The 26,431-nt window shown below is 42.6% G+C and overlaps 1 protein-coding gene across 1 annotated transcript in view; it reads left to right on the top strand.

Annotated features, from left to right (window-relative positions):
- Window positions 1-26,431, top strand: part of UTP20 (UTP20 small subunit processome component) — a gene marked incomplete in the record, with an annotated part of 2,478,305 nt that overhangs the window by 346,902 nt on the left and 2,104,972 nt on the right. The window contains 1 exon segment of the mRNA XM_044087776.1: window positions 13,351-13,506. Coding sequence (XP_043943711.1) covers window positions 13,351-13,506 — 156 coding nt within the window.

Raw genomic sequence — 26,431 nt, 5'->3', positions numbered from 1 at the left:
AAAAGACCATTGGCTCCAAGGTTTCCCCTCTTGTTTTGAAAATAGGAGGGAGCCTACAGAGCTGATGGCTTCCTCGGCTTTAAAGGCTTTCCAGCTGGGCCTTTCCATGCCAAGGAAAAACGTACTGTCTTCAAGATTGGTGCCATCTGAACCCGGACTTGAATCGGTTTTTGTTTTTCATTCTTCTTTCAGACAGGGACAGTCAGTTCCACAGGCTTTCCAGGCAACCTGCTATATAAACTCCAAGCCTGATTCTGAATCCTCTGTACCCCCCCCCCCCCAGAATGTTCTTAGAAAACGGATATGTAAATGGAAGTACTTGTACTCTTCACAAGAGTCCTTTAATTGAAATCCATTTATTTATTTGACATTTGGTGACCAGGATAGTCTAACTGAGCTTGTGACCTTTTCATTGGAGGCCCAGGGAGAAAAGCTTCACAGTCACAAGTGATACTAGTAACAGTCACAGTGCAAGTTTAGCAGGAACAAAAGAAAGATATTTTCAATACAAGTTAAGCATGTAAAAAGTTCAAAATACATTGTAACATACAAATAAAAATATACAAGTTTGTAAGCTAATATCCATTGTTGTGTCGGTAAGGTTGTAGCAAATGGGGCTTGCCAGACTAAGATACAGTAAGCATGAATAGAAATATGCTGAGTAAAAGGATTATTTTTGGAGGAAAATGAAGGTTCACCAAGATCCCTTTCTGAAGATGTCAATTTGGCGAAGTCCTGTAATTGAACCAGAAGAGGATGGTCTACAGTTAGTCCTTCTCCTTTATTCTAACACAGCAATGTCTCTGGAATCCTGTGGGTCCGGCTCAACTTCTTCCTGGTTGTAACAGCCATTGATACACCCATTGATGTGATGTCTTAGCAAACATGGAAGGATCCTGACATGATAGATCCTATCCACAAAAAGCCAAATAGGATTCTGCCCACCCTTTCAGACAGGAAACATTGGAGAAAGCATCCTCCGGTAGATGCAGTAGTTTCAGCAGCAGCCGCAAAAAAGGAAATATCTGGAGAGAGTTTCTCAGTCCATCCCTAATAAGGAGTCTAGGGCAATGGGTCCATTTGATAAGGATCTATGCTTCAGTGACCTTTGCTCTCAGGGCAATTAAATTTTTGGCTAATATCACCTGATTTCAGAGAGACTTGAAGGAAGTATCCAAATCTCTGTCTGGTGTTCTGTCAGCAGATGTTCAGAAAACAGTGGACTTCCAACTGTGGACTTCTAACTGTCCACCCTCCAGTCTTCCTCTAATGTAGCCATGCATCTGTTCTCGATGCAAATGAAAGAGCAGCTAGGGCAGCAGACACTGGCATCTTCATTTGCTCTCATGCCTGGGTGTGCCTTTGTGGAAGGCTTCAGGACACCTTTCATCATGCCCCCTTTGAGTGTACTCTCTTCAGACCCAAAGTGAAAGAGATGCTCACCAGGAATCAACAGAAATGTAAGTCTCTCTGTCTGCCTCTGTGCAGTGAGCATCTGTTTCTCAACACCCCAGAGATCTGACTTTAGGAGTCAGCAGGCTGTGAAGGGGATGTGGCTCAAGAAGGTCTGAGTCCTTACCAGAAAACTTCTGGTGATAAACCCCCCTCATGGCAGAGAAGTAGGTAACAATAATGGATGCTGCCCTAGAAGTGGACAGCAAAACGTAGCGTGTTCTGTAGTCCTCTCTCACCTTCATTCTTACATATGGGTTCGGAGCCAATCCTCAGATTACAAAGCACGAAGTTTCTCAATTGGCTCGTGGCTAGGTAGGTATCCCATAGTGCACTAGTAAGAATTCTCAGATCTCGTTTGCCGCATCTGCGAGTTCAGAAGTGCTTCTTTCTTGGCCGTGGCCAAGTTGGATATTTTCATTATTATTATTATTGTTCTTACTGATATTTTTGCATATAGTATTAGCTTAGTTTACATAGCTTAGTGCGTAGTTATTATAGGTAGTAAATAGTGGTTTTTTTGCCATTTTTCTGAAGTTATTGTTGAGAACTTGTTGGCCGTTGCTAGGCCTTTTTTGTTCTTTGAATGGTATCACTTCCTGTGTGCTAGTTTTTAAGGTGGTAGTTTCTATTAGCGCAGGTCTGTCTTTGTGTTGGGACCTTTTTTTTAGTATTGTATTTCAATAGAATGGTATTCTTGTGTGCAGTGTTGTTTTCTATTCTTATTAGCTAATAATTAGCCTGTTTAAATTTACAATTTGTGGTAGCTTTTCTTCTTGACTTGGCTTCTTTCCTGTTTTACAGCAATGTCCGTTTAAGTTAGAGGACCTAGTCTTCGGTTGTGTTTCCCTGTGTGCAGTGATTCTTGTAGGCTAGGCCCGTTTACGTTAGAGGACCTAGTCCTCGGTTGTATTTCCTTGTGTGCAGTGATTCTTGCAAGGCTAGGCCCGTTTAAGTTAGAGGACCTTGTCCTATCCTTCTGCTTTCCCTAGTGTTCTGTTTGTGTGAAGCATGTCTAAGGATCATAAACCTTCGGGTTTTAAAAAGTGTCTTAAATGCTGCCAAAAAATGTCATTAACTGACGGACATAGTAGCTCTGTTTACTGTCTCGGTGCCATTCATCTTCAGGAAACATTTTCTTTCTGTTATTCTTTCAGCTCTCAAGTTCTCCAAGAAAGGAAGAACAAACTAATCCTGAAAGGTCTCCTTAAGCCTTCCTTTGAAGAGGATTTAGTCAGCTCTTCTTCCTCACACTCCGTCTCCTCCTTCAAAGAAGGAGAAGGTCAAGTTGGCCAAGAGACATTCTCCTGCACCAACTATTTTTTCTGGACCTCCTCAAAAAGTATTGATATTGGACAAGTCTTCTTCCTGTTCAGATCCACTGCCCTCAGAGCTGGTCGAGGTTATTGATATCGACACTCCAGTGTCTGCCCCAAGTTTTTCTGAGACGACCACTGAGAATTTACCTGGGAGCTGGTCCAGAGAGTTATTGCTGGTCTCCCCAACTTTAGGATCTCCTATATTGCAGAGATCTAGGTCGTCTACCTTATCGTCCAGATCCTCCAAGAGCCTTTCTGAAGAGGATGTAGAGTGAGTAGTGCTTAGACTCTTGAAATCGTCGGCATTACCAAAATTGTTGCTGGCTCTGACCCAGTTATCATATCCCCTTCGATCTTTGTTCTGTTCCTTCAAAAAACCTTCCCGACATTCCACCCAGTCAAAGGGAAGAAGCAGCACTAGAGATAGAAAAGCTGCTAAGAAAGAGAGTCATCCATATAATCCCTCCAGACCAGATAGGATCCGGATTCTACTTGAGACAGTTTTGGTGCCAAAGAAAACCGGGGAATGGAGATCAATTTTGGATCTCAGTGTTTTGAACAAGTTTGTGAGAGTACAAAAATTCCGGATGGTCACAATACAGTCTATCCTCCCGCTTTTGGAAAAAGACGATTGGATGTGCTCTATAGATCTTCAATATGCGTACTACCATATAAAAGTGGACAGGCCATCAAGAAGATTTCTGTGCTTCTGTGAGGGAGCCAGTCACTATCAGTTCAGAGTACTGCCTTTCGGACTCTCTACAGCCCCCAGAGTGTTCACAAAGTGCATGGCAGTTGTCACAGCTCACTTGCGACTTCAAGGATTGTTTCCATACTTGGCCGACTGGCTCATTTCCGCCCCCATCAGACATCTACTGGAAGAATCCCTGGCATACTCTCTCCTCACTGTACAAAGGCTAGGCATAACCATAAACTGGCAAAAATCCAATCTCACCTCATCTCAATAAGCAGAATTCTTAGGGGTTATCTTGGACACAAAGAACTGCAGAGCTGCTGTTCCGGAGCACAGAATTTTAAGGATAAAGCAACGACTGATTCCAATCCTTTCAAGGGAGAAATCCATGGCTCACTCGGTTCTACAGCTGTTGGGTTCCATGGCAGCCTCCATCACCATTGTCCCCCTGGCCAGGTTTCACATGAGGCTTCTACAATGGCTACTGCTCACCCAATGGTATCCCTTTCAGCATCCTCTTTCAGCCATGATTCGAGTAACCCCCACAGGTGCAAACAGGATTTAAATTGGTGGATGACACACAATCTGTCACAATGGTCTCGCCCCTTCTCCCCCCAACAACCCAAGGCCACAGTGACCACAGACGCTTCCCTGATGGGGTTAGGGGGCTATGTCAGGGACAGACAGTCCAAGGCACCTGGTCCAAACTGGAGGCCCATCTGCATATAAATGTTCTAGAGCTGAGGGCGGTGCTTCTGGCGTTGCAAGCATTCTATCCCCTGCTGCCATCTGGGTCAATTGTGATTCAGTCAGACAACATGGCGGTGGTCTGGTACATCAACAAGCAAGGTGGAACCAAATCTTACCCTCTTTGTCGAGAGGCCATGAGGATATGGCAATGGGCAACGCACATTCCCGGGAGTTCTAACGTGATAGCAGACAGACTCAGCAGGTGCATTCTTCAACCTCACGAATGGTCCCTGAATCCCTTGTTAGCGGCAGAGATCTTCCATCGCTGAGGCCGTCCTTGCTGCGACTTCTTTGCATCCCTAACCAACTACAAATGCAGCAACTACTTCGCCCTGATTCCCCCTCCGAGACAATCACCCAGGGAGGCTCTAGTCCACGATTGGCCCTCGGGTCTTCTTTACGCATTCCCACCCTTTCCCCGCATTCCTCAGTTTCTGAAGAAAGCCTGTCGGTTGAAGAGCAAGGTGATCCTCATAGCACCATATTGGCCTTGACAGATTTGGTTCCCCTTCCTTTGGCCTCACCTACTAGATCAACTATGGATTCTCCATCCAACCCCGGAGTTGATCTCACATCCACAGAACCTGATTCATCCAAATTTGAACAGCCTGAAGCTCACGGCTTGGCTACTCCAATTCCCTTGATTGTCAGGCAGAATGATCTTTCTTTACCAGTACGTGACATTCTCATTGCATCTCATGTCTTCCACTAGAATTACTTATTTGAGCAAGTGGAAAAGATTTACCTGTTGGCTGAAAGATAAACAAGTAGATCCCTTCTCAGCACCAGTGTCGATAATACTAGACTATCTGGCCGACCTGTTCCAATCGAGTCTATCGGCCTCTACCATTAGAGTTCATTTGGCTGCAATTTCTAATTTTCATGAGGGTGTCCAAGATTCCTCTCTTATGTCCTACAAATTGTGCAAGACCTTCATTAAAGGTGTGAATCATCTGAAAACGAAAAAAGGGGGACCAGCACTCAGAGGCAGCAGTTAAAATATATATTTAATTAGATTGTAACAACAACCTAATATATAATGCACATACCGGTTTCGGCCAATAATGCCTTTCTCAATGTGTCTAATCCAAACAATTTAATTACAGCCCATAATGCATTCAGCTAACAATTTTATACTGCCTTCTTAAAGTGGTATGTTCCACATTCATTCTATATTACTGACAGTTAAGCTAAACACATATTACAATGGAATTCACCAAAATAAACCCAAAATAAACCTGTTACCTACAACAAAGTATAACTTGAATGTTATTTTTGTAATCAATCTGTAATTTATACATATTTATATGGTGAAATCCATTTGTAACAGCAATATTAAACCAGATATGAGTAATATTGACTATATGTTATAGATGAATTATTCAACATATTTTAACTTTTTAAGAGTACATCTGTTGAATGACATGTTATATATCCAATATAATGCATGGAAAAATGCAGGAAATTGAAGGATAATGATAGATATTAAAAATTATGATAATAATACTGTATCTTATATAACATATCACATTTAGATCAATATTATTCCACTTTGAATATCACATTGAATACCATTTATCCATCATGTACATGATATTCATTAAGTCCGGGTTTAAATAGGGCCCCAAGTGTAGTAATCCATCTTTCTTCCATATTATTTAATCTATTGTGCCAACCCATTTTGAAATTCCTGTGTGATTGTATTCTGTCTATTATAGTGAACTGAAATGAAGCTGTAGTATGTTGTTTAGTGTGTTTATATAGTGCGTTGGTTATGCGCCTATTTCGAATGGCGCTTAAATGTTCACTAATTCTGATCCTCATAGGTCATCTGAAGCCACCTTTTTAGAGAACCTATTCAACCATGGGATTTATCATTAGTTCTACAAGCTCTGACAATGCCACCTTTCGAACCACCCTCTTCTTGCGACCTCAAGCATTTGTCATGGAAAACCTTGTTTTTGGTCACCATTACTTATGCCAGACATATTTCTGAGCTTCAGGCTTTATGTATCAAGAGTCTATACGTGATTTTTTCATAGAGATAGAGTGCCTCTGAGAACTAATCCATCATTTCTGCCAAAAGTGATCTCTGAAATGTCCATTAATCAAACCATTGAATTGCCAGTTTTCTTTCCCAATCATGGAGAGTATTGCCTACATACCCTAGATAACCACAGGCAAATCCGTTTTTACTGAAACAGGACTAGGTCCTTTCGTAAATCTGACCAGTTATTTTTGTCTTTTTCTGGACCTAGATTAGGATCTACTGTTGCTAAGGTCACATTAGCTAGATGGTTGAAAGACTCTGTGACCTTCATTTATACACAACATAATATCTCGTTGCCTACTACCATGAGAGCTCATTCAACAAGGTCGGTGGCAACTTCTGCGGCTTTCCATGCCAGAGCTTCTTTACATGACATCTGTGCAGCTGCAACTTGGGTTACACCTCATACCTTCATCAATCATTACAAATTGGATTTGGCCTCCAGGGGAAGAGCATCTTTCGGTTCTATGGTGCTCAGGAATGTCCTTCCATGAGAGCCTCCCAAGAATAGAGGTAGCTGGGGACTCTGTCCCATGCGTAAGGAATGAATGAGGATTAACAATATCAGATAAAGAAGTTATGTCTTACCATAACGTTCCATCTATATTGTTGATCCTCATTCAGTCATTACGACCCTCCCTCCTTCTCCTTCCTGTGGTTTCTAGTGGATCTCACCATCCGGTTCTCTTAGGTTATTTGACCAGAGGTATCCTCTATCTTCTCTGACTTGCAAACTCAATCTGAGGTAACAGGGAGAGGGGGATTGTGGGTAAGAGTTTAGCTCTAGAGTTTGAAGCTGACATGAGCTTGGAAAATGGCCAGTTCGGTTCCGAGGTCGGAACCGATACCCATGCGTAATGACTGAACGAGGATCGCAATACAGATGGAACGGTATGGTAAGACATAACTTCTTTTTATATGTTGCAAGCATTACTCGGCCACCATTTGAACCAGCCGCATCAGGGAATTTAAAATTCCTGTCTTGGAAAATAATTTTTCTGGTAGCTGTCCCTACAGATAAGTGCATATCAGAGATGCATGCAGTGTCCTGCAAGCCTCCATATTTGTTTTTTTAACAAGGATAGGGTTTCAGTGAGAGCTAATGCATCCTTCCTTCCTAAAATGGCATCTGAAGCTAATCTCAACCAAGCAATAAATCTACTTTTTTTGTTCAATTTTCAAATAAAGGAGAATACATGCTTCATATGCCGGACATCCATCGGGCTTTATCTTCATTTAACTAAACCTTTTTGGAAATCTGATCAACTGTTCGTAGCAGTTTACAAGCAAAAAAAGTGACAAGGCAATGAGTATGGTAACTCTGTCTAGATGGTTATCTGATTGTGTTATGTTTGTATACAATAATATGGCTTTGTCTTTACAATCTAAGCCTAAGGGTCATTCCACAAGGGCATTGGCCACTTTTACAGCCTTTCCCAATTGATTTCCTATTGATGTCTGTGTAGCTGCTACTTGGTCAACAGCTCACACATTTGTATCACATTATAAACTGGATGAGCAATCTTGAGCTCGTTCATCCTTCGGCTCCACCATTCTTAGGAATGTCCTTCCTTGATCATCCTTCGGCTCCACCATTTCTAGGAATGTCCTTCCTTGATATCACCTGGGTCTATATGCTAGGGAATCTGCCCCACAGTTGAACTGGGCAAAAATGAGTAACATTGAACACTTAAGTTATGTGGTTACCATAATGATTGATCCGTATCATCTGGTTTTCACCTGGTTCAACATCGTTCCCACCTGCCCCTTACCAGATTGTCACAAATGAGACTCCAAAGACCAGTTGTCTTTGGCACTCCCTGTTAGTAAGCAGTCACCACTGCCAGTGTTTTATAACCATGTCATGGTCTTTTTTCATTCCATTCACAAATAAGCTTAGAGTATCAGTTTTTCACTAAAGTGATGTTTTTGCCTGTACTTTAGTATACTGTTTGTTTGTTTGTTTTTTTTTTTGGGGGGGGGGGCAAACTCAATCTGAGTAGTAAGGTGGAGACCAGGGAATTATACATAGGGCAGGAGTCAGAACCCTGGAACCAGAGTGCTTCAAATTCAGTGCCAAAGTTGGATCTGACAACTCAGTTGAACCATCCAAAAATCAGACAACACAAATCTAGGATTATGGCAAGTACATAACTTTCATTTCTCCTGGGTCACCCTTGAAAAGGAACATCTTGTCCAGAGAGCTTTCGCAGTTAACACACAGGTGAAAAATAAATAGAAATGTACGCATTTTAAACGTGAAGCAGATCAAGAGCAACAAAATGAAGTTTTCTGGCTATAGTTTTGCTTATGGTCACTTCACTAGTTGGTGACCAGTGTATGCATGCTTTTTAACACCTTTATTGAAGTAACACTTAAAACATAAGCAATCATTCATCTATGAAAAAAGTTAACATGTACAGATTTAAAATATTATGCATTGCATACATTCTTTAATACAGTTACCGTCAATCCAACTTTACATAAATTGCTCAAATCCTGGCTCATTCCTCCTTCAAAACATTATTCTGCATGTATTGCTCCTACATTTTTCATTTTTTCTATGTAATTTGCTCCTACCCTTTTCAAAAGATCCATTTCCAGTTTTTTAACTCTTGTTACAGTATTATGTACTTGTAGTTAAGCATTGATTTGTTTTTATGTCTGAAGAAGGAGGGGCATAGAGCTCTCCAAAAGCGTGTGCTAACAACAATAAAAGGATATCATACAGTTATTTAAACTTCGTTTGAGTGGACTGTTTTCAAAGCTCGCTTTTGTTAACTTCTTCAGTATTATGTACTGCAAATACTGTTGCTTTATACTTTAATTTCCATTTTCTAGTAATAGTTTTTTTTGGCAGCTACCAGCCTTGCTCTTAATAAGGCTTTAATATGTTTAGGCAATTCAGATCCTGTATCCCCAGCTCAAACAATTTCATTTCTTTAGTTATACCCATTTGCTCATCCAGTATTTTAGCCAGAGTACTCTGTAGGGAATGTTTAGTCTTCCAACTCACTACACTCCCAAAACATATTCCCTGTAAACTCTGTCTTCCTCATCTCACTTACATTTGCCATTTACATAAAGAACAGTTCTTTGAGTCTGCTTGGGGTATAAAAATAACTATGGAAACACATTTGCAAGCAAAAATCCTTTACTGGAAAAGCTCACCCATACTCTGCCACAGCTTGCTGTGGGGGAAAGGCTAGTCTGATTTTGATTTCTTGTACTTTGTATTACTTTATTGCCTTTGTCTAGTTTGTATGCTGTGATTTATTTTCTTTACACTGTGTTTTACTTGTATTCTGCTTTTAATTGCATATTAAATAGACCACAGCTGTGTCTCTTGTGAGTCAGACAAAAATTAGAACAAGTCAGTTAAGGAGTCGCACAGAAGTTAGAATAGGTCAGTTAAGGTTAATCATTTGTGAACTGAGGGGGTGGAGCTAGGAACTAAACCTCCTATTTAAGGGATAGGATAAAACATTTTAAAGCTTTACTGGAAAAGCTCACCCAGACTCTGCCACAGCTTGCTGTGAGGGAAAGGTTTGTTTACTTTTGATTTATTGTACTTTGTATTACTTTATTGCCTTTTTCTATTTTGTATACTGTAATTTATTTTCTTTAGACTGTTTTGCTGTATTCTGCTTTTAATTGCATATTAAAATTTAAAGGGAGACCACAGCTGTGTCTATTGTGAGTCAGACATAATTTTTCCCACCCTTCCATCTTGTTACTGTTTGGGTTCTAATACACACTGCTGTCTTTCTAGTTGCCTGCCCCTTGTGTTACTTTGACCATATTTCTCCATCCCTCTCTCCTTTCACTGGCTGATGAGTAAGCAATTATTTTGTGAAATCACTCCCCTTCAACTATTTAAATTTATTGGCCGTCCCACTGTATTCCATAGTACCAGAATACAAAAGTGCCCACCCCCTTTCAATCTATCTTATCATGGAGATGATCAATAGAAATATAGTAAACCTCCAGACACTGGACCCAACCCAGTTTGCTTTAGTCAAGGGCAGGTCATGCCTACTCAGCCTGGTGGACTTCTTTGGGATGGTTGAGGGCAGAATCGTTCACACTGCCTGCCTTGACCTGGCCAGGGCATTTGACACAATGCCTCACTCGGGCATTGTACTCAAGAGGTTAGGTACAAACCTGTATGTCATCTGGTGGATAGCCAACTGTCTTGCAGACAGGATGCAGGAAGTTAGAATTGGGGAGTCCACCTCTACAAAGAGGCTAGTCACAAGTGGAGTCCCTCGGGGATCAGTCCTTGGACTGCTCCTTTTTGGCATTTACTTCTCAGAAGTCAAGTCCAATGTCAGTGGTCTCTGGCTGACTAAATTTGCAGATAATTGCAAATTAGGAGCTGTCATTTAATCTCACACTGACACAAATGTTCTCCAGAAGGGGCTTACACAGACAAACAACTGGTGTCAGATCCATGGACTAAAACTAAATACCAGGAAATACATAATAGTATCCTTTGGGAAGCCATCCATCCTGGTAACTAACATATTGACAACACACCCCTCAGAGTTGAGGCAGTAGTCAGGGACTTAGGGACACACATGGATTGCTAGTAATCTAGGCTTTGACCACTGTGTATCTACAGTGGTGAGGAAATCATTCTATGTTGTGCAACTTATAAACAAAGGTATGGCATCTAAGTTCAAGGAAGTCATTGTTCCAGTGTATTTGGCATTCATCAGACCTGTCATTGAGTAAAGTGCCCCCTTTGGTATGTACCTAACCAGGCATATTGAACAACTGGAACATCCACAGAGGTTTCTCACTAAAAGAATACAGGGCGTAAGTAAAATGTCGTCTACAGATTGCCTCAAGGCCCTATCCTGGTATTCTGTCTCCTACAGGCTTTTGAGGGGAGATCTTTGCCTGGCATATAGGGCATTGTCAGACCTAACTCTGATGGATCTCCTGCATATCCACAAAACAAACAGCACCAGAATTACCTGTTCTAAAGACTTAAACCTTGCCTATGATATAAATAGGACCTGCTGGAGAGATAGGTATGTATCCCAGAGACTACCACATCTAAGGAACGGGCTCCCCATCCATGTGAGGCAGACTTCCTCCCTAACCCAATTTAGCTGCAACATGGACAATTGGATGGGAAACTGAAAATTCATTCCTGGTTTGGCGTCTATTTCTAATGGGCACAGGTAACCTGTAAATGGTTCATGTCCTAGGCCCATGCTTACACTCATCAAGGGTATCAGAACCTGTCAGTGATTTGAGATGCATGTCTAGGCTTAAAAAGCCCCTTGTGGTCGTTAGCCTAGTAAACACCTGTGAACCTTAGATTAGGCACACTAACGTCTCCTTGTGGAAACCAAAGTCATTATTTTGTCCTTGTTATCAGAAACTACCCTGTTCCATATTCACAATCGGCTATAGTAATGAGCATTAATAATATCCTGCTTCTTTAGTTGCTGTGAATGTCAACCTAGAGGAGTGTAAGCTCTTTCCAGAGCTGCTGAATTCCTAAGGTTACTTGTCAGAGAGTAGAGAATGAGTTTTGATCTTATAAGGGAGGAGACCAGTTTCCTCTGAGTCAGGAGCATTTGCACATACAAGAGAGATGCACAGACAAAAGATGTTTCCTTGGTAGAAAAGACAGAAATTAAGTGTTGGGTTTAGAATTTATCTGTGGTATATATCTGGGTTTAAAGAAAAAGCTGAACTTAACCTAATGCTGATAAGAGGACTTTTCTGATTATCATTGATGGGGAGAGCATTTTCTCATTACTGTAGCTATATTAGTTACCAGAGAATTAAGTTGTAGAAGTTTTATAGGCAGTAGTTTTCATTAGAAAAGTTGCCCTGAATGTGTGGGGTAGTAGAGTCCCCCCCCGCTCCCTCTAGGTGACTGGCAGCTGCTACCAGCTTCTCTCCTCACTCACCTGTTCTACAGGGTTTGCCTTAACCTCCCACCTGCTTTACCCATCCCATATCTGGAGCTAATCAGGAAATGAGGATGCAGGTGCAGCATCATACTACTACTGTGGAGTGGATGTGCACTAACTCTTTCCCCCACGGCAGGCTGTGACTTCCTTTGGGAGGTGCTTGAGCAACCTGTTAAACAAGTGGCGCACTACCTGCAGTGCTGAGCTCACTTTACTGTACATGATGCAATTGTCAGGTTGCCTCCCTCCCCCACCAGCATGGGCAATCCAGTGTTGGTCACTCACTCCCGTCCTCCTCCAGCACCTGTGCAAGTAGTCAAATACAGGTCTTCTGAGACACAGTCGGAGCACATTTCTCTCTCTCTCTGTGCTACTTACTGTTGGATGGCAAAGTCCTTTATCCCATTTTTTCACTTCTCCGTAGTATGTCAAAACCAAAACATATTTTCATGTGATTCTGCTGCCTTCCTTCCCTTACTTGCAAGACACTGCACACACGTTCTTTAGTAGAGAATCATGTATGTATTTTACTGTTTTATTGTATTTTATTTTAGCTAGTGTGCAAAACCGAAGACACAGAGCTTGTGCTTATCTAAACCATAGGTGGGATGAACAGGGCCCCTGGTTTTAAAATATTTTCAAGGTTGCACACTGAGGAGACTTTTTCATACGAATATTAGGAAAGCATGGGGAAATTTTGCCTGCATCCCCTGACGCACACAAGCTTGTCTAAGTATTGTATTATGTTTGGGTGTGCTTTAGTCTGTTGCACGCCATGATAAAATTTATCGAACAGTGACAGAAACTGAAGAGGACAGAAGAGTTGTGAGTGCATTCACTGAAAAAGTGAGCAAAGAATTCATTGGTTGTGAAACTTGTGAGAGGGTTTGAGAGAGAGTGAGGTGTATATACTAGGAACGGTTTTCAGGATTGACTGGACATAATGTTAAGATAAATCCTAATAACTGAATGAACTGTTTGGACTTAATCATCTTTTACTTTGCCTTGAAAATGAGCGTGAAACTGTAGTTAAAATACAAATATTCATTCTGAAAAGCTTAATAAGGAGGTCTTTAATGGAAGCAAATTATTGCGGTATTTATTCTGAAGCATAATGCCACAGTGACAAAATTATTTTCTTTCTTGCAGGCTCTGCCCACAGTTTTACAGAAACTAGGTCCTATTACAGAGACTGAAGCAGTGCTACCCTGGGATACTGTGGGTGAGGCTGTAAAACACATGCTGAAGTCTGCTGTATCCTACATTCACAAGGAGAACATTTTTATTCTTTGGAGCTGTTTGCAGGTCAGTGCCAGTCTTAGTTATGTGATTGTGTTCTTGACTGCATTCTGCAAACTGTAATAGACAAAGTTCAGTGTTGCATTTAATTTGTCCTTTGTGACTAAGGCATACATGTAAAATGTAGTATGTTTTTATGTCAGCTTCTCACTTCAGGAAAACATAATTCTTTATAATTCTGTGTACTAGTATTTGTACAGGCTTTATTTGAATAGTTAATTGTTCTGCTCATAAAAACTATAGTATTGTGTTTGGCTCTTATGTTATGCATGAACTTTTCAAGTTATATGCTAGAATTGTCTGATCTAAGAAAATTTGGATAAATTATCTAAATGACATGTTTCAGTTACCATTTGCAAGAATAACTTTCTTGAATGTCGTATGTCTCCACTTGCCAGTCTTTGATTTTTCATCGAGCGTCCTCCTCAGGATGGCATTAAGGGAATTACTTAAGTACAGAACACCCCGATCATATAATTGATTAGATTAGAAAATGGCATCAAGCTGATTTGTTAAAGATACCAAAACTTAGGGATGCTAACTTGCCATGAAAAGCCTGGTTTAAAAAAAGCAGATAATACAAGACAGAAAATGAATAAAAAATATTTACCACTGAATTTTTACAAACCATCTCACCATTTTCTTAAAACTGTAAGTACTGAAACTGCTGCAGTTTCTGTGGGCAAGGTGTTATGGTGGTGTGGTATGATAAGTTGTGGGAGGATGGCAGATTGATTGTAGAGCTGCAACCCCCCCCCCCCCCCTTTTTTTTATTTTGTGCTTGTGTTGGTGATCAAGCAGTCTTGGGAGGAGCAATGGAAGGTTTTGCTCTTTGAGTGTCTAGATAATGTCACACATTGCAGGGCTTACAAGGAAGCAGACATGTTAATACTCTAGAAAAGATACCCAAGGCTTCCTTCGTGTTTGTCAGGTGGGGTCTTGCTGCAGTAAATTTCTGTTTCCATAGGAAATGGCTGGTGTTGGACATCTGCAGTATGATATCGGTTTTCACAGATGTCTCCACTGAGATGAGCTCCTTTTCCTGCCCATACATTTGTTTAACTTATGACTTAAAACATGTAACTGCTTACCATTATTCAGTTGTTTTTCACTGCAGGAAGTGATCAACTGCTAGTCTCTCTCTGTCTTTGGTCTCTTCTAGATAACTTCAGAGAATGATGGCTAACTAGTTTGGAAACTTATTTAACTTTTGATAATTATTGATTACAGTTTACATGTTTTGACAGTTGGAAGTTGTACTTCTTGGATTGGAAACTAAAAATTCAGAGGCACATGATGTCCCTTTAATATTTAATTTTATTTATTCTTTTGTGACCTAGTTTGCCCCACTGGGCTAGTAGCCTGTTTTCAGGGGAAACATGAGGTGGTATTTATGTTACTAGGAGAAATTTAACCAGGTTTTCAGTAGGTGGTGTGGGATCTTTTACATCCACCTGAGCTACCACTGACACAAGCAGATGGGGCCTCGGTTTAACATGTTATAACTGTCCAATAAATGTATGAGAATCTAAAAATGTTCATTCCCCTTGCCTTTTTCTTCTGGGAGAGGAGCACATGTATCGTTTTGTAAGCTGTGTGCTACTGTCAGGAAGAAGACTTTAGCAACCAGAGTTAGAAATCTTAGGGCCTGCTTCATCCGAAAAAACTAGAAGCCTTGGTCTGTGTGAGTCTTAAGCATGTATAATCTTTTGCAAGTGGCCTTCATACCTGAAAGACTAGGAAAATGGCATAACCTAACAAGCTATCTCCCATTAAGTAAACAACAGTGTCTGTGGCTTAGTAGGTAGCATACTCAACTTTGGTGTAGGGAGATCAGGAATGTGTGGCTTCTTTTCCCATTTCAGGGGACTGAAATTGTTGACATTGCAGAGCAATATTAGAAGGTGCTGCATTCCTGAGTGTACTGTCCTTTGGATGAGAGGTCAAACTGAAGTCCAATCTGCTTCAGTTGGTGTTAACTTAGGTAGAAGTAAAATGTCTCACGGCACTTATCAAAAGAAGACTAGGTGAAGCCCCCCAGTGCACTAACCAGATTCCCCTAGTAGTATAAATGCTACCTTGTGTCTTGCCTGTGAAAAGGTCACCGGTGTAGTGGTACTAATCCAGTCATTTAAAGAGTGAGTGAGAAAAATACACAAACAAGCAAAGACAGACAGGCAAACAGGTAGGAAACATGAAGTTTTGGCGGCCCTGCAAGACCCATAGATGTCTGTAGGCAGTGGACCTGATGACGTTTTAGCTTGTGCACTGACAGTCCCATGCCTTAATATTAGTGAATCCCCCCATCCTGACCATTTTGGAGGTAGACAGTGGTATTGAATAATCTATTGTTATTTAGGACTTGGGAGAGAGTCACAGAGGTATCAGGGAAGGACACCAGTTCCCAGACACCTGCAGAAGGTGTCTGTCCTTTCAAGATCTGATTTGCCTTAACCAAAGTATGCAAAATGTGGAAACATTTGGCTGTTTTGGCAGAAGTAGGGCCTTTTAACAAATTTAGTGAACCACATCCTAATGAAAGGTTGATGTCTGTTGGCAAGGAAGTCTTATTACTCTGGGCCCAAGTATCTGCCCTTAGACTGTGCAGCTAACATTTGACTACAAGGTGTTTGCAGAGGACTGTGTTGGAGCATGGCAAAGGATTACCCTCTTAGTAGTGCATTTGTTTATTGTAGGCATGCCCTTTTGACCAGAAAAGAGTTAGGAAAGCCCACAGTCTGTTTCTTTGGATATTGAACTTGAGGAAAGTTAAGCCTCTTCTTCCCAGGTTTCTTGGAACTGAATAAGGAAGCATCTTTTCTCTTCCATTATTATGTTAAGAATTGCACACACTGAACTGCCTTGAACTTCATGCTGTGTTTATGGCCAGTTTTTAACAGCTTGAGCTCTAATGCCACCAGGGGAAATCGCATCACCCAGTGGGCACCCCCACAGAGGTGAGTAGGCCACGCTTCTTCATTTCTTCCCTGCCCTAGCTCCTCTAGTGCTGAGGTTGTTAACTGATCCTTAAACACCTAGATCTCTGCACTCTCCTCTGCATTACTGAGCCAGGCACATTTTTTCTTTGTTTTTTATCCATGTGAAGTGCTTATTAACAACTGTTATTGTGAGAATCATCAGTGTGTTACTTTGGTCTGGTCCATTGGATTGAGAATTGTGTTGCATTCTTTTGGAGCAGTACGTAGGCTGGTGAAAACTTTAGATTCATAGAGCAACCCCTCCTGATTATACATAGAGATGGTAACTTGGCGAGACTACTCCAGAATAGCATGGCTGGGGTACCAGAGCTCTATACTTACTGAACACATGGCATCTTTTGCGGTTTTCTTTTATAATTTTATAGCTTGTGTTGTTGCCTTGGACTGTTATCAACTCATAAAAAACAGAATAACTTTCTTGGGTGGCGTAAGCCAGGGAACCTTGTTGGCTAGGCTTGCGTAGGCCCTTGGTCCGATAGCCTAATACCTACCTATGAACCTAAAAGTAATCATTTGAATGTTTGTTGTTGCTAACAGAGCATGAGTGTGTTAGGGTGGGAGAGCCCCCCTCCCCCGGTGTCTTACTCCTGGACACTTCACTGGTCTGTTTAGGTTACCCCTCATGAGTGGGTGGCACATCTTACTCTTTAAGGATAATGAGGAAAACTCTGCCGGTAGATTATGTATCAGGACAGATTTGTAGCTTCCTGTCTGGCCAGTCAGTAGCCACTTACCTTGGTCCTCACAGGGTTCATAAGTGTATAGTAAACATAGTGCTAGCGACCCTTCTGAAAAATTAGCTGCATTACCTTTGTAATAATAAGAACAGGCTGGTTACCTCTTTTCAAGTGGTCAGTAGCTTTAATGTCAGCCTGACTTTACAGTTACCCATTCAGTTGCTAAGATTTGCTTTAAAGCTCTTTCACGGAGGTAATCTGGCTATTGTGCAGACAGTCTATCCCAAAGATGGAGGATGCATTAAGCAAGACACTTATAGCATCAACAAGTAATTTTGATCTTACAGTAAAGGTTTATATCTTTGGATTGGGTATTAGGTGACCTGTTTGATTTGTGCCTTGAAGTATGTTGAAAAGTTGGAGTCTTCTGTAGCTTGGAACAGTAGGCAAATATTGCCTCTTAGGTACCTGTAATATACTTGGTATGTGGATAGAAATTTTAACATGTCAGGGCAGATTAAGAGGCTTAAACCAGAGATGTGAAGTTGTTCTATCTCTCTGTTCATTCTTACTAATGGGTTCAGAGCCGATCCTCTGCTCCAACTATAAAGCTCGAGGTCTCCAACCAGCTGGAGGCCAACTCCCTTTCCCATGATGCACTATGTGTTACCTCAGATCTCATTTGCCGCTGCAACAGATCGGAGGATCCTTCACAGCTCTGGCCAGTGAAAGTTCTTTATTGTATTTTTTCTTTAATATTGTATATCTCTTAGAGTGGGGATTACTATCCCTTTTGTTTCTTCTCTGGTAAGATACTTTAGGTATTTAGAACGTTGTTAATATATCTCTCTAGTATATTTGTCTAGTTCTAGTGGCCAATTATATTTAGGCCCTTATCTCCCATTCCCTTTAAAAATTTGATATAGTAGTTTAGTGCTTTCTAAGAATATTTAGATAGTAGACTAAATTAGTTAGTCGTTTGAGTGTGTGTGCTTGTTTAATTCATAGAGCCCATTTAAATTAGAGGTCTGGGTTTCCCTTTTGGAACCTTTTTCGGTTATTCAGATTTGTTAAACAGTTGATTGTTAGGGACTGTTAGGGTGTTATTTTGCCTTTTATTTTTTATTTTTTGCCTTTCTGGACCATTTAACTCCTTTGGTATTGGTGTTTATACTGTGTTATCGAGGCCTTTTCCTTTTTTTGCCTTTTTGAATTAGTATCACTGATCAGGATAAGGAGAAACACCCCAAATCAGGGTTTAAGAAATGCCGTAAATGTGGGCAAAAGATGTCTTTGACCGATGATCATGTAAATTGTGCTTATTGCTAAGGCGAGGTGCGTTTGCCGGAAAACTGCTCCATTTGCCATTCCTTCAGTACCCGTGTTTTACATGAGAGGAAGAGGAAGTTAATTGACAGAGGATTGCTTAAATCCTCCTTTCTAGAAACCTTGGACAAAGATGGACATGACAAATCTTCAAAATCTTCTAAGTCTTTGAAGTCTGGATCCTCGGAGCTGAGACATTCTGCATCTAAGCCATTTGAAAAACCTTCGATGTCGGCTCCACAGACCTCGGAGCCGAGTGTCCATTACCTTTCGGAGCCATTCCCCAGTCTTGGAACTGGTCTCTGCAGTATTAAAATCACCAATACTTCAATCCGTGGCTTCATCTATTCCGTCCTCTTGGTCCTCGAGAACTCTTTCAGATTTGGATGTGGATCGAGTGGTGCAGAAGTTGTTGCAGACACTGGCACTTGCCAAATTATCGGGTCCAACCCAAGGGGCTTTGGAACTAACTAGAGTACTTCCTTCTACTTCTGTTCCTCCTTTGATTCAACCCAGGTCTTTGGAGCTGGAGGAATTGGAACTGATGATTGTGGAAACTTCAGAGCCGACGCATGTTCCAGTGCCATCAGTGCTGACTAATCGCACTTCCTCAGTGCCTGTTGAGGAGTCTAGGAGCCCACACTCACTGGTCTGGTCCGGGGAGGATATTCAAACCAATCTTTCTGTTCCGACTCTGCCTCTCGGGGCTTCGGTGCGGATGAGTTCGGTGGCTACCTCGGGATCAGAGCCTGCTGTTCCGGTGCAGAGAGAATCCTCTTGTTTCTTTCGATCCGGGGGATGTTCATCGTGTTTCACTGCTGCAGTCATTACACTTGGGTTATTCTGCCATCAGGCGGTCCCGCAGTCGTCCAGAGTTCCAAAGTCTTGGTCCGGCATCGGTTGCTGTCGCTTCTTCCCTGTCAGTGCGCCAGGGGTATATCAGGTGCAGCTGACGCCATTTTCTCCAGTCTTTTTTGCCGCGTGGTGCCCGAAGCAAAAGCAGTTCACAAGTGCCGATCGGCCGACTCCTGAGATTTTCAATCTGAATTTCAGAACCGCAGTCTTCAATAAAGCTAAGTACCCTGTTGGGGAAACTTTTTCTTGCCTCAGACCGATGTCAGTAAAAGATTGTATTTCTTGTGGGAAGCAAATACCTCATAAGGATTTCATTCTTATTGTATTTCATGCCTAGGCCCAGACCACGACGTCACTAGTTGTTGGTTTTGTGCTAGATTTAGCAAGTGCACTATTAAACGTCAGTTTGACTTTGCCCAACATTATTTTGGCCGAAGGTTCAATTATACCATGCCGTCGGAACAACCGACGACCGGAATACACAAAAAACGCAAAGACAAGGATAAGGACAGGCATCCGAGGCCCAAAATTGACAATGAAGGCTCTTCTAGGCCTGTCGCCGGTTCACCGGTTCTCAGTGAGGCACTTTCGCAGCCCCTGACAACCGCTACCTCAGAACCACAAGCCTCTTCCGACTCCCACGTGGAGATGGCTAGGCCTCTGGATACTCAAGATATTGGGGCTACGGAAACTCACCCTTCAGATGCGTCCGGAGCCGCTGAGCAGCCATCGGCTTCTGAGGGTGTTTTCAGACCTTCTCAGCTTACCATCAAAACTACAGCCAAGTCTAAAACTCCTTTAAAGACAAAGAAGCAAGTGCAGCATTCACCTGGACAGGCCTCCGTGCCTAAAAAACAGATGCTCAAAATGGCCGAAGACTTAATTACTCTGATCAGGGGTTCCCATCCCCCTCCTGATAAAAGGCCTAGGCAGGATGCAGGTTAGGATTCCTCTGACCAGGTTTCCATTTCTTCGGATTCCTCTTCAGATCAGGGATACTGTTTACCCCCCTATGAGGATTCTGATGCTGAAGAATCAATTCCTTCAGCCTCTCCTCCTGAGGACTACTCTTTTGGGGAAACTTTACATACCATGAGGGAGCATTTCCATTGGGAGGGCCAGGATTATTCAGAATCCAAGAAACGGCTCAGAGACTTTCTTTTATTGCCTCAGCACAGGCCCCTTGCTATTCCACCAGTGTTGGATATTGTGGATGATATGTACTCTGAATCCAGTTTAAATCCTGATTCTTTTCCCCCTGCTCCAGTCAAGCCAGATATGTACTACAGAGTCCCTGACTCTCACAAATTTCTTTATAAAAACCCTGTTGCTGACCCAGAAACCATTTCCCAGGGTCCCAAAGGGGTAAAGGCTTCCACGGCTAAAAATCCAGTTCCCTCTGACAGGGATTCTAGAGCATTAGACAGATGGGGGAAGAAAGTTTACACTTCTGCAACTTTAGCAGTGAGGGCTTTAAATTGCCAGTTTCACATGCTTAAATATCAACAATATTTAATGTCTCTGTTAAAACAGAAAATGCTTACAAGTTCAGAACATCCTGACTATAAGGAAATGCAGGATTTATTGCATGCAGTTGACCAAGTGGGAAAACATACTTTGCAATGTGGTTTTGATTCATTAGAGGCTTCTTGTAGAGCAGCAGTTAACAGGATCTGTGATTCGAAGGCATGCTTGGTTAAAAGAACAAGGTTTACCTGATCATGTCAAAGCAAAATTATTGGATGCACCTTTGCAGCAGGATGTTTTATTTGGTGTTAAGGCAAAAGAGGTATTAAAGAAAATGGAGGATAAGGCAAAATCTATGCAAACAGTGAAGGATTTCTTACAGGTACAGCCACCTCGATTTATCAGAAATTGGCCTACAAAAAATTGGTCCTTTCCAGTGTCAGACAGACCACAAAGGGGGGCAGATACAGACGCCCAAGAGGCAGATCTCAGCCCCAAGGCTCTTACGGTCCATGACAGTGGGGTACTTCAACCCCAAAAGGAGGGGAAGACGAGTCACAACCTTACAGGAAACAGTCCCGATGACTTCCCTCTTCAAATGCCAAGCACTTACCTTTTGGCAGCTCTCTTGGGGGAAAACTAGCACTTTTTTATCACAATTGGCATATGATCACCCAAGACAAATGGGTTCTGAATATTGTATCTCAAGGTTACAGGTTCCACTTTCACACTTTACCAAGGCTAAAAGGAATGCCATACCTGCCACAAAATCAATGGGCAGAGGCACAAAAACAAATTACAGCCCTCATGGACATGAGAGCTATTCAAAAAGTGCCACAACAGGAGCAAGGACAAGGATTTTACTCGAGACTCTTCCTGGTCCCCAGAAAGGACAAAGCCTGGAGACCCATACAGGACCTTTCTACTCTAAATACTTAAATGGATGTTCCGAAATTCAAAATGTCGACACTACAGCAGCTTCTTCCCTGCTGGGCAAGAAGGCTTGGCTTGTTACTTTGGACCTCAGAGAGGCATACCTGCATGTCCCTATCAGACAAAACTGCAGAAGATACCTCAGATTCATAGCTGGTTCAATGCATTACCAATTCTCTGCATTGCCCTTTGGCTTATCTACTGCGCCCAGGGTCTTCACAAAATGCCTGGCACCAGTAATTGCATTTTGCAGACAAAAAGGAATTCAAATATACCCATACTTGGACGTCTGCCTTATTCAAGCAGAGAGCAATGACATTCTTCTAAAGCATCTGGCATTTGTAAAAAGATTGCTAATTTGCCTAGGGTACACAGTAAACGAAAAGAATTAAAAACTAGTGCCCTCACAAGAGATAATATTCCTGGGTGCCAGCTTAAATACAATGGCCCAGATGGCTTATCTCACACCAGACAAGCAAGGACAACTGACTCAGTACTTTCAATTGATGGCAACAAAAACCCAACTCCCTGCAAGAAAAATTCTGCAGGCCTTGGGATTCATGGCATCTTGCATACTACTAATTCCATATGCCAGACTGCATATGAGGAAATTGCAGTGGTACCTAAAAAGTGTTTGGACTCAACACTGTCACAGTTTGGAAGCAGTAATACCACATATTCCCTGCCTTCAACAGGAATTTCGATGGTGGGCACAGGCATGTCACCTCAACAAGGGACAGCCTTTCACTCAACCCACAGCCAGGCAGACACTAACAGATGCTTCGGACTACGCCTGGGGAGCACACATGACAGGAAAATGTATTCAGGGCAAGTGGACCGCAGACCAAAGGCATCTTCACATCAGTCAAAAAGAGATGTTAGCTGTACAAAGTGCCCTAATAGCTTTCAAGGACCTTCTGCATCCAGGACAATTATTACTAAAGACGGACAACACCACAGTTATGTGGTACATAAGCAAAGGGGCACTCATTCATATCCCCTCTGCAGACCAGCCATGACCTTGTGGAACACAGTTCTAACCTATCAAGTTCATCTGCAAGCACAATTCCTGCCAGAAAAGAAAAATACTCTGGCAGATGACTTAAGCAGAAACATCATGGACCCTCATGAGTGGAAATTAAATCCACAAATATTCAGCATGATAACACAAATATGGTGGAGCCCAGACATAGAGCTGTTTGCCTCCCCAACGAATTGCCAACTACAGAAATTCTGCACAAGGACTTACCACACACAAGCATGGAAAGTGGATGTTCTCTCATTCAGCTGGAAAAACCTACAAGTATATGCCTTCCCACCACTGCCTTTCCTTTCAAAGGTACTCCTAAAAGCCAGACAAGAAAAGCCAAAAATGATCCTGATTGCCCCAGACTGGCCACGCCAGCACTGGTACCCAATTTTAAAGAACTTAGCTCAAGGCCCACCATGGATTTTACCTCAAATTCCGCACCTTCTGACTCAACAAAACAATCAGATACTACACAGCCAGCTCAAAACTTTAAACCTGGCTGCATGGCAGATTCCTTAGTCAAGCAGACAACACCTCTCTCTAAAGCTGTTATGGATGTCATTTTGGAGGCCAGGAGGCCTAGCACCAGGAAATCCTATTCAGAAAAGTGGAAGAGATTCTGTGCCTGGAACCAGGCTCAAAGCTTTGACCCTCTTATCCCAAATATTCCTCAGATACTAAATATTTAACTGAGATGCTGGACAAAGGCCTATCTTTTTCATCCATTAAGATCCACGCCTCTGCCATCTCGGCTCATTACAACACAGATCCGCCAATTTTCTCTCATCCTTTGCAAAAACAGTACCTCAGAGGGGGCTAAAACATAAGACCGCCCCGGAGAGCTCCAACTTGGGACCTCAACTTTGTCTTGGAGAAAATAAATTTACCTCCTTTTGAACCAGCCAGTTCAGCAGAATTAAAATATGTGTCATGGAAAACTGCTCTGCTTCTGGCAATAACCTCAGCACGAAGAGTCTCAGAGTTACAGGCACTAATGGCAGTGGAACCTTTCATCATTTTTCATCAAGACAGGGTTTCTTTAAGAACAAACCCTACTTTTATGCCAAAGGTGGTATCAGGTGTGGCTCTTAACCAAACTATTCACTTGCCAACATTTTGTCCAAATCCCCAGAATAAAGGGGAGAGACTTCTGCATTCATTGGACATACACAGGCAGTTATGCTTCTACTTGGACTAAACAAAAGCTTTCAGGAAAACTGAGCAATTGTTTGTAGCATATGCTGCAGGATCACAGGGAAAGGCTATTTAGAAGCAAACTATCTCAAAATGGATAGGACACTGTATACGTTTCTGCTACACACAGCATGGAAAAACTGTACCTAGCAACATTAGGTCACATTCCACCAGGGCAACAGCCACTTCAACTGCCTACCTTAGCGGAGTACCTACCAAGGATATTTTGGAAGCTGCAACTTGGAGTTCAGTGCATACCTTTACCAAGCATTACCACCTGCCTCTTTACTCTAAATCCAGAGCTGGCTTTGCCACTGCAGTGCTGCAGGTCCTCATAGCCACCCCGAATGCTTTATAGAACCAGCCACCCAACCTCAGCTTTGGGATTCAACCCAAGTGTAATGACTGCAGCAGTGAAACACGATGAACATATAGTTCAGTTTTGTACCTACTATAAATGTAGATGTTCGAGTGTATTCACTGCTGCAGTTCTGGTTACCCTTTAGCTGGGACTTTTCTATACCTCACTACCTATACAACCTATGTGGTGTATTTGCTTGTAACTGAAGGTATTGTTTTTTATCTTTTATGTATGCTTTATTAGCAATGTGTATTGCCTACCTTTTTGGGGGGCATCTGACATCTGGGGCAAGAAAAACTGAAGAAAATGGCGTTGGATGCACCTGATATACCCCTGGCGCACTGACGTCAGGGAAGAAGCGACAGCAACTGACGCCAGACCAGGACTTTGGAACTCTGCCCGACTGCGGGACCGCCTGACGGCATGATAACCCAAGTGTAATGACTGCAGCAGTGAATACACTCGAACATCTACATTTATGGTAGGTTCAAAACTGTACTTTTCTTCGCACGGGAGCAGAAGTGCCTTTGATGCTATGAGGAGATTAATGTCTCCTAGGACATCCGCAACTTTAAGAAAAGTGACCTCCTCCCCTAAAGTGCCTCTGTCGTCTTCTGCTTCACAGATCCCACTAAAGTGTAGAGACACGGACACTCAGGAAGGCCCATTGGGTGGACTGTGCTCTTCCGAGACCTCACCAGAAGCTCCCACTGATGAGGCTCCCAGGAAGAGATTATGCAAGAGGAAGCATCTGGACTCCCCACAGGAATCCATCACTTCAGACACCGACTTAGATGAATCAGAAGGGTCCCCACGGTCCACCTCAGAAGATATCTCCTTTGCAGGTATCTTAGAAATCCTTAAACAGAGGGGTGGCTGGCGGTCCATCAACCCTACTGATGCTGTGTTGGTTCTCCTGAAGGCTTTTGGGTCTCAGCCCTCCACCTCTTGGGTGTCTCTGCCCTTCAATGAGCTTATGGAGCTGGTCTCCCGAAAGGCGTGGGGGTCTCTGGACACCATGGAGCCTGTCCCTAGAAAGCCTAATAAATTTATACCCCCCCCCATGACAAGACATTTCTCACTAAGGGAGTACTTGTTGATGCCATGGTGGTGGTGGTGGCAGCCACCAAGAAAGAGATGTCGGAAACCTCTCCATCTGTCCACCCCCCCTAATAGGGATTCTAGGATGATGGATAGATACGGAAAGTGCATGTTTAGTTCAGCAACTTTTGCCATGTGATCACGGAACTACCTTACACATTTTACAAGATTGCAAAGGGATCTCCTAAAAGAGCTTGGAGATGCTGTACAGGGTACAGTAGCTGAGGGGAGTGTCAGAGAAGGTTGCTTCCCAGCTTGCTACTCTTAATTCTGTGGTAAACTCTTACATGCATCTGATCTCGTGTGCAGCTGATGGAACGAGCAGGGCAGCGGGTACAGGAATTGCTCTTAGGAGACCTTCCTGGATGCGCTTATGTTCCTTTGCGGAGCCCTTTAAGTCATCCTTTGTTAACACCCCTTTTGATGGCTTCTCTCTTTTTGGGCCCAAAGTGAAGGAAACTCTTACCAGGTGTGAGCAGGAAGTAAAGACTGTCTGCTGTCAGAGTCCATTTTTCCACCCCTACTAGACCCCACCCCAAAGATCAGAGAGGGGGAAAAATGTGGTTCTGTAAAGCTCAAGGAGCCTTTCAGGGCACACGTGATGAACCCCCCTCCAGGGGCAGAGGAGAGGGCCGTAATGGGAGACGCTGCCCACTCAGCAGAGGAGGGTCCACAGAATCAGGGCGATAGAGATCAGTTCTTTGGGAAGCCCTAGCAGCGCTCATGAAAGGAGGCTTGACTGTCCTACTCTGGAGGCAGTCGGGGGACGCTTCTCATTGTACCCAGGCACCTGGCTAAAAATCACAAAAGACAGCTGGGTACAAAGCATCATATCCAGAGGATACGTTATTCCCTTCGCTACCCCATCCCCTGTAATAACAAAAATCCCGGATGTTCCACAGTTACAGGGAACAAGCAACCATAGAAATTCAAAAGTTGTTAGAAAAAAAGAGTCATCCAACCAGTTCCCGCAGACCAGACAGGATCC

The sequence above is a fragment of the Protopterus annectens genome, chromosome 11.part0 (genome assembly GCF_019279795.1).
Source record: "Protopterus annectens isolate FY-2018-M chromosome 11.part0, PAN1.0, whole genome shotgun sequence".
NCBI classification, from domain to species: Eukaryota; Metazoa; Chordata; order Ceratodontiformes; family Protopteridae; genus Protopterus; species Protopterus annectens.
Note: the sequence above shows the minus strand (reverse complement) of the source record. Positions and strands in the feature narration are given on the sequence as shown.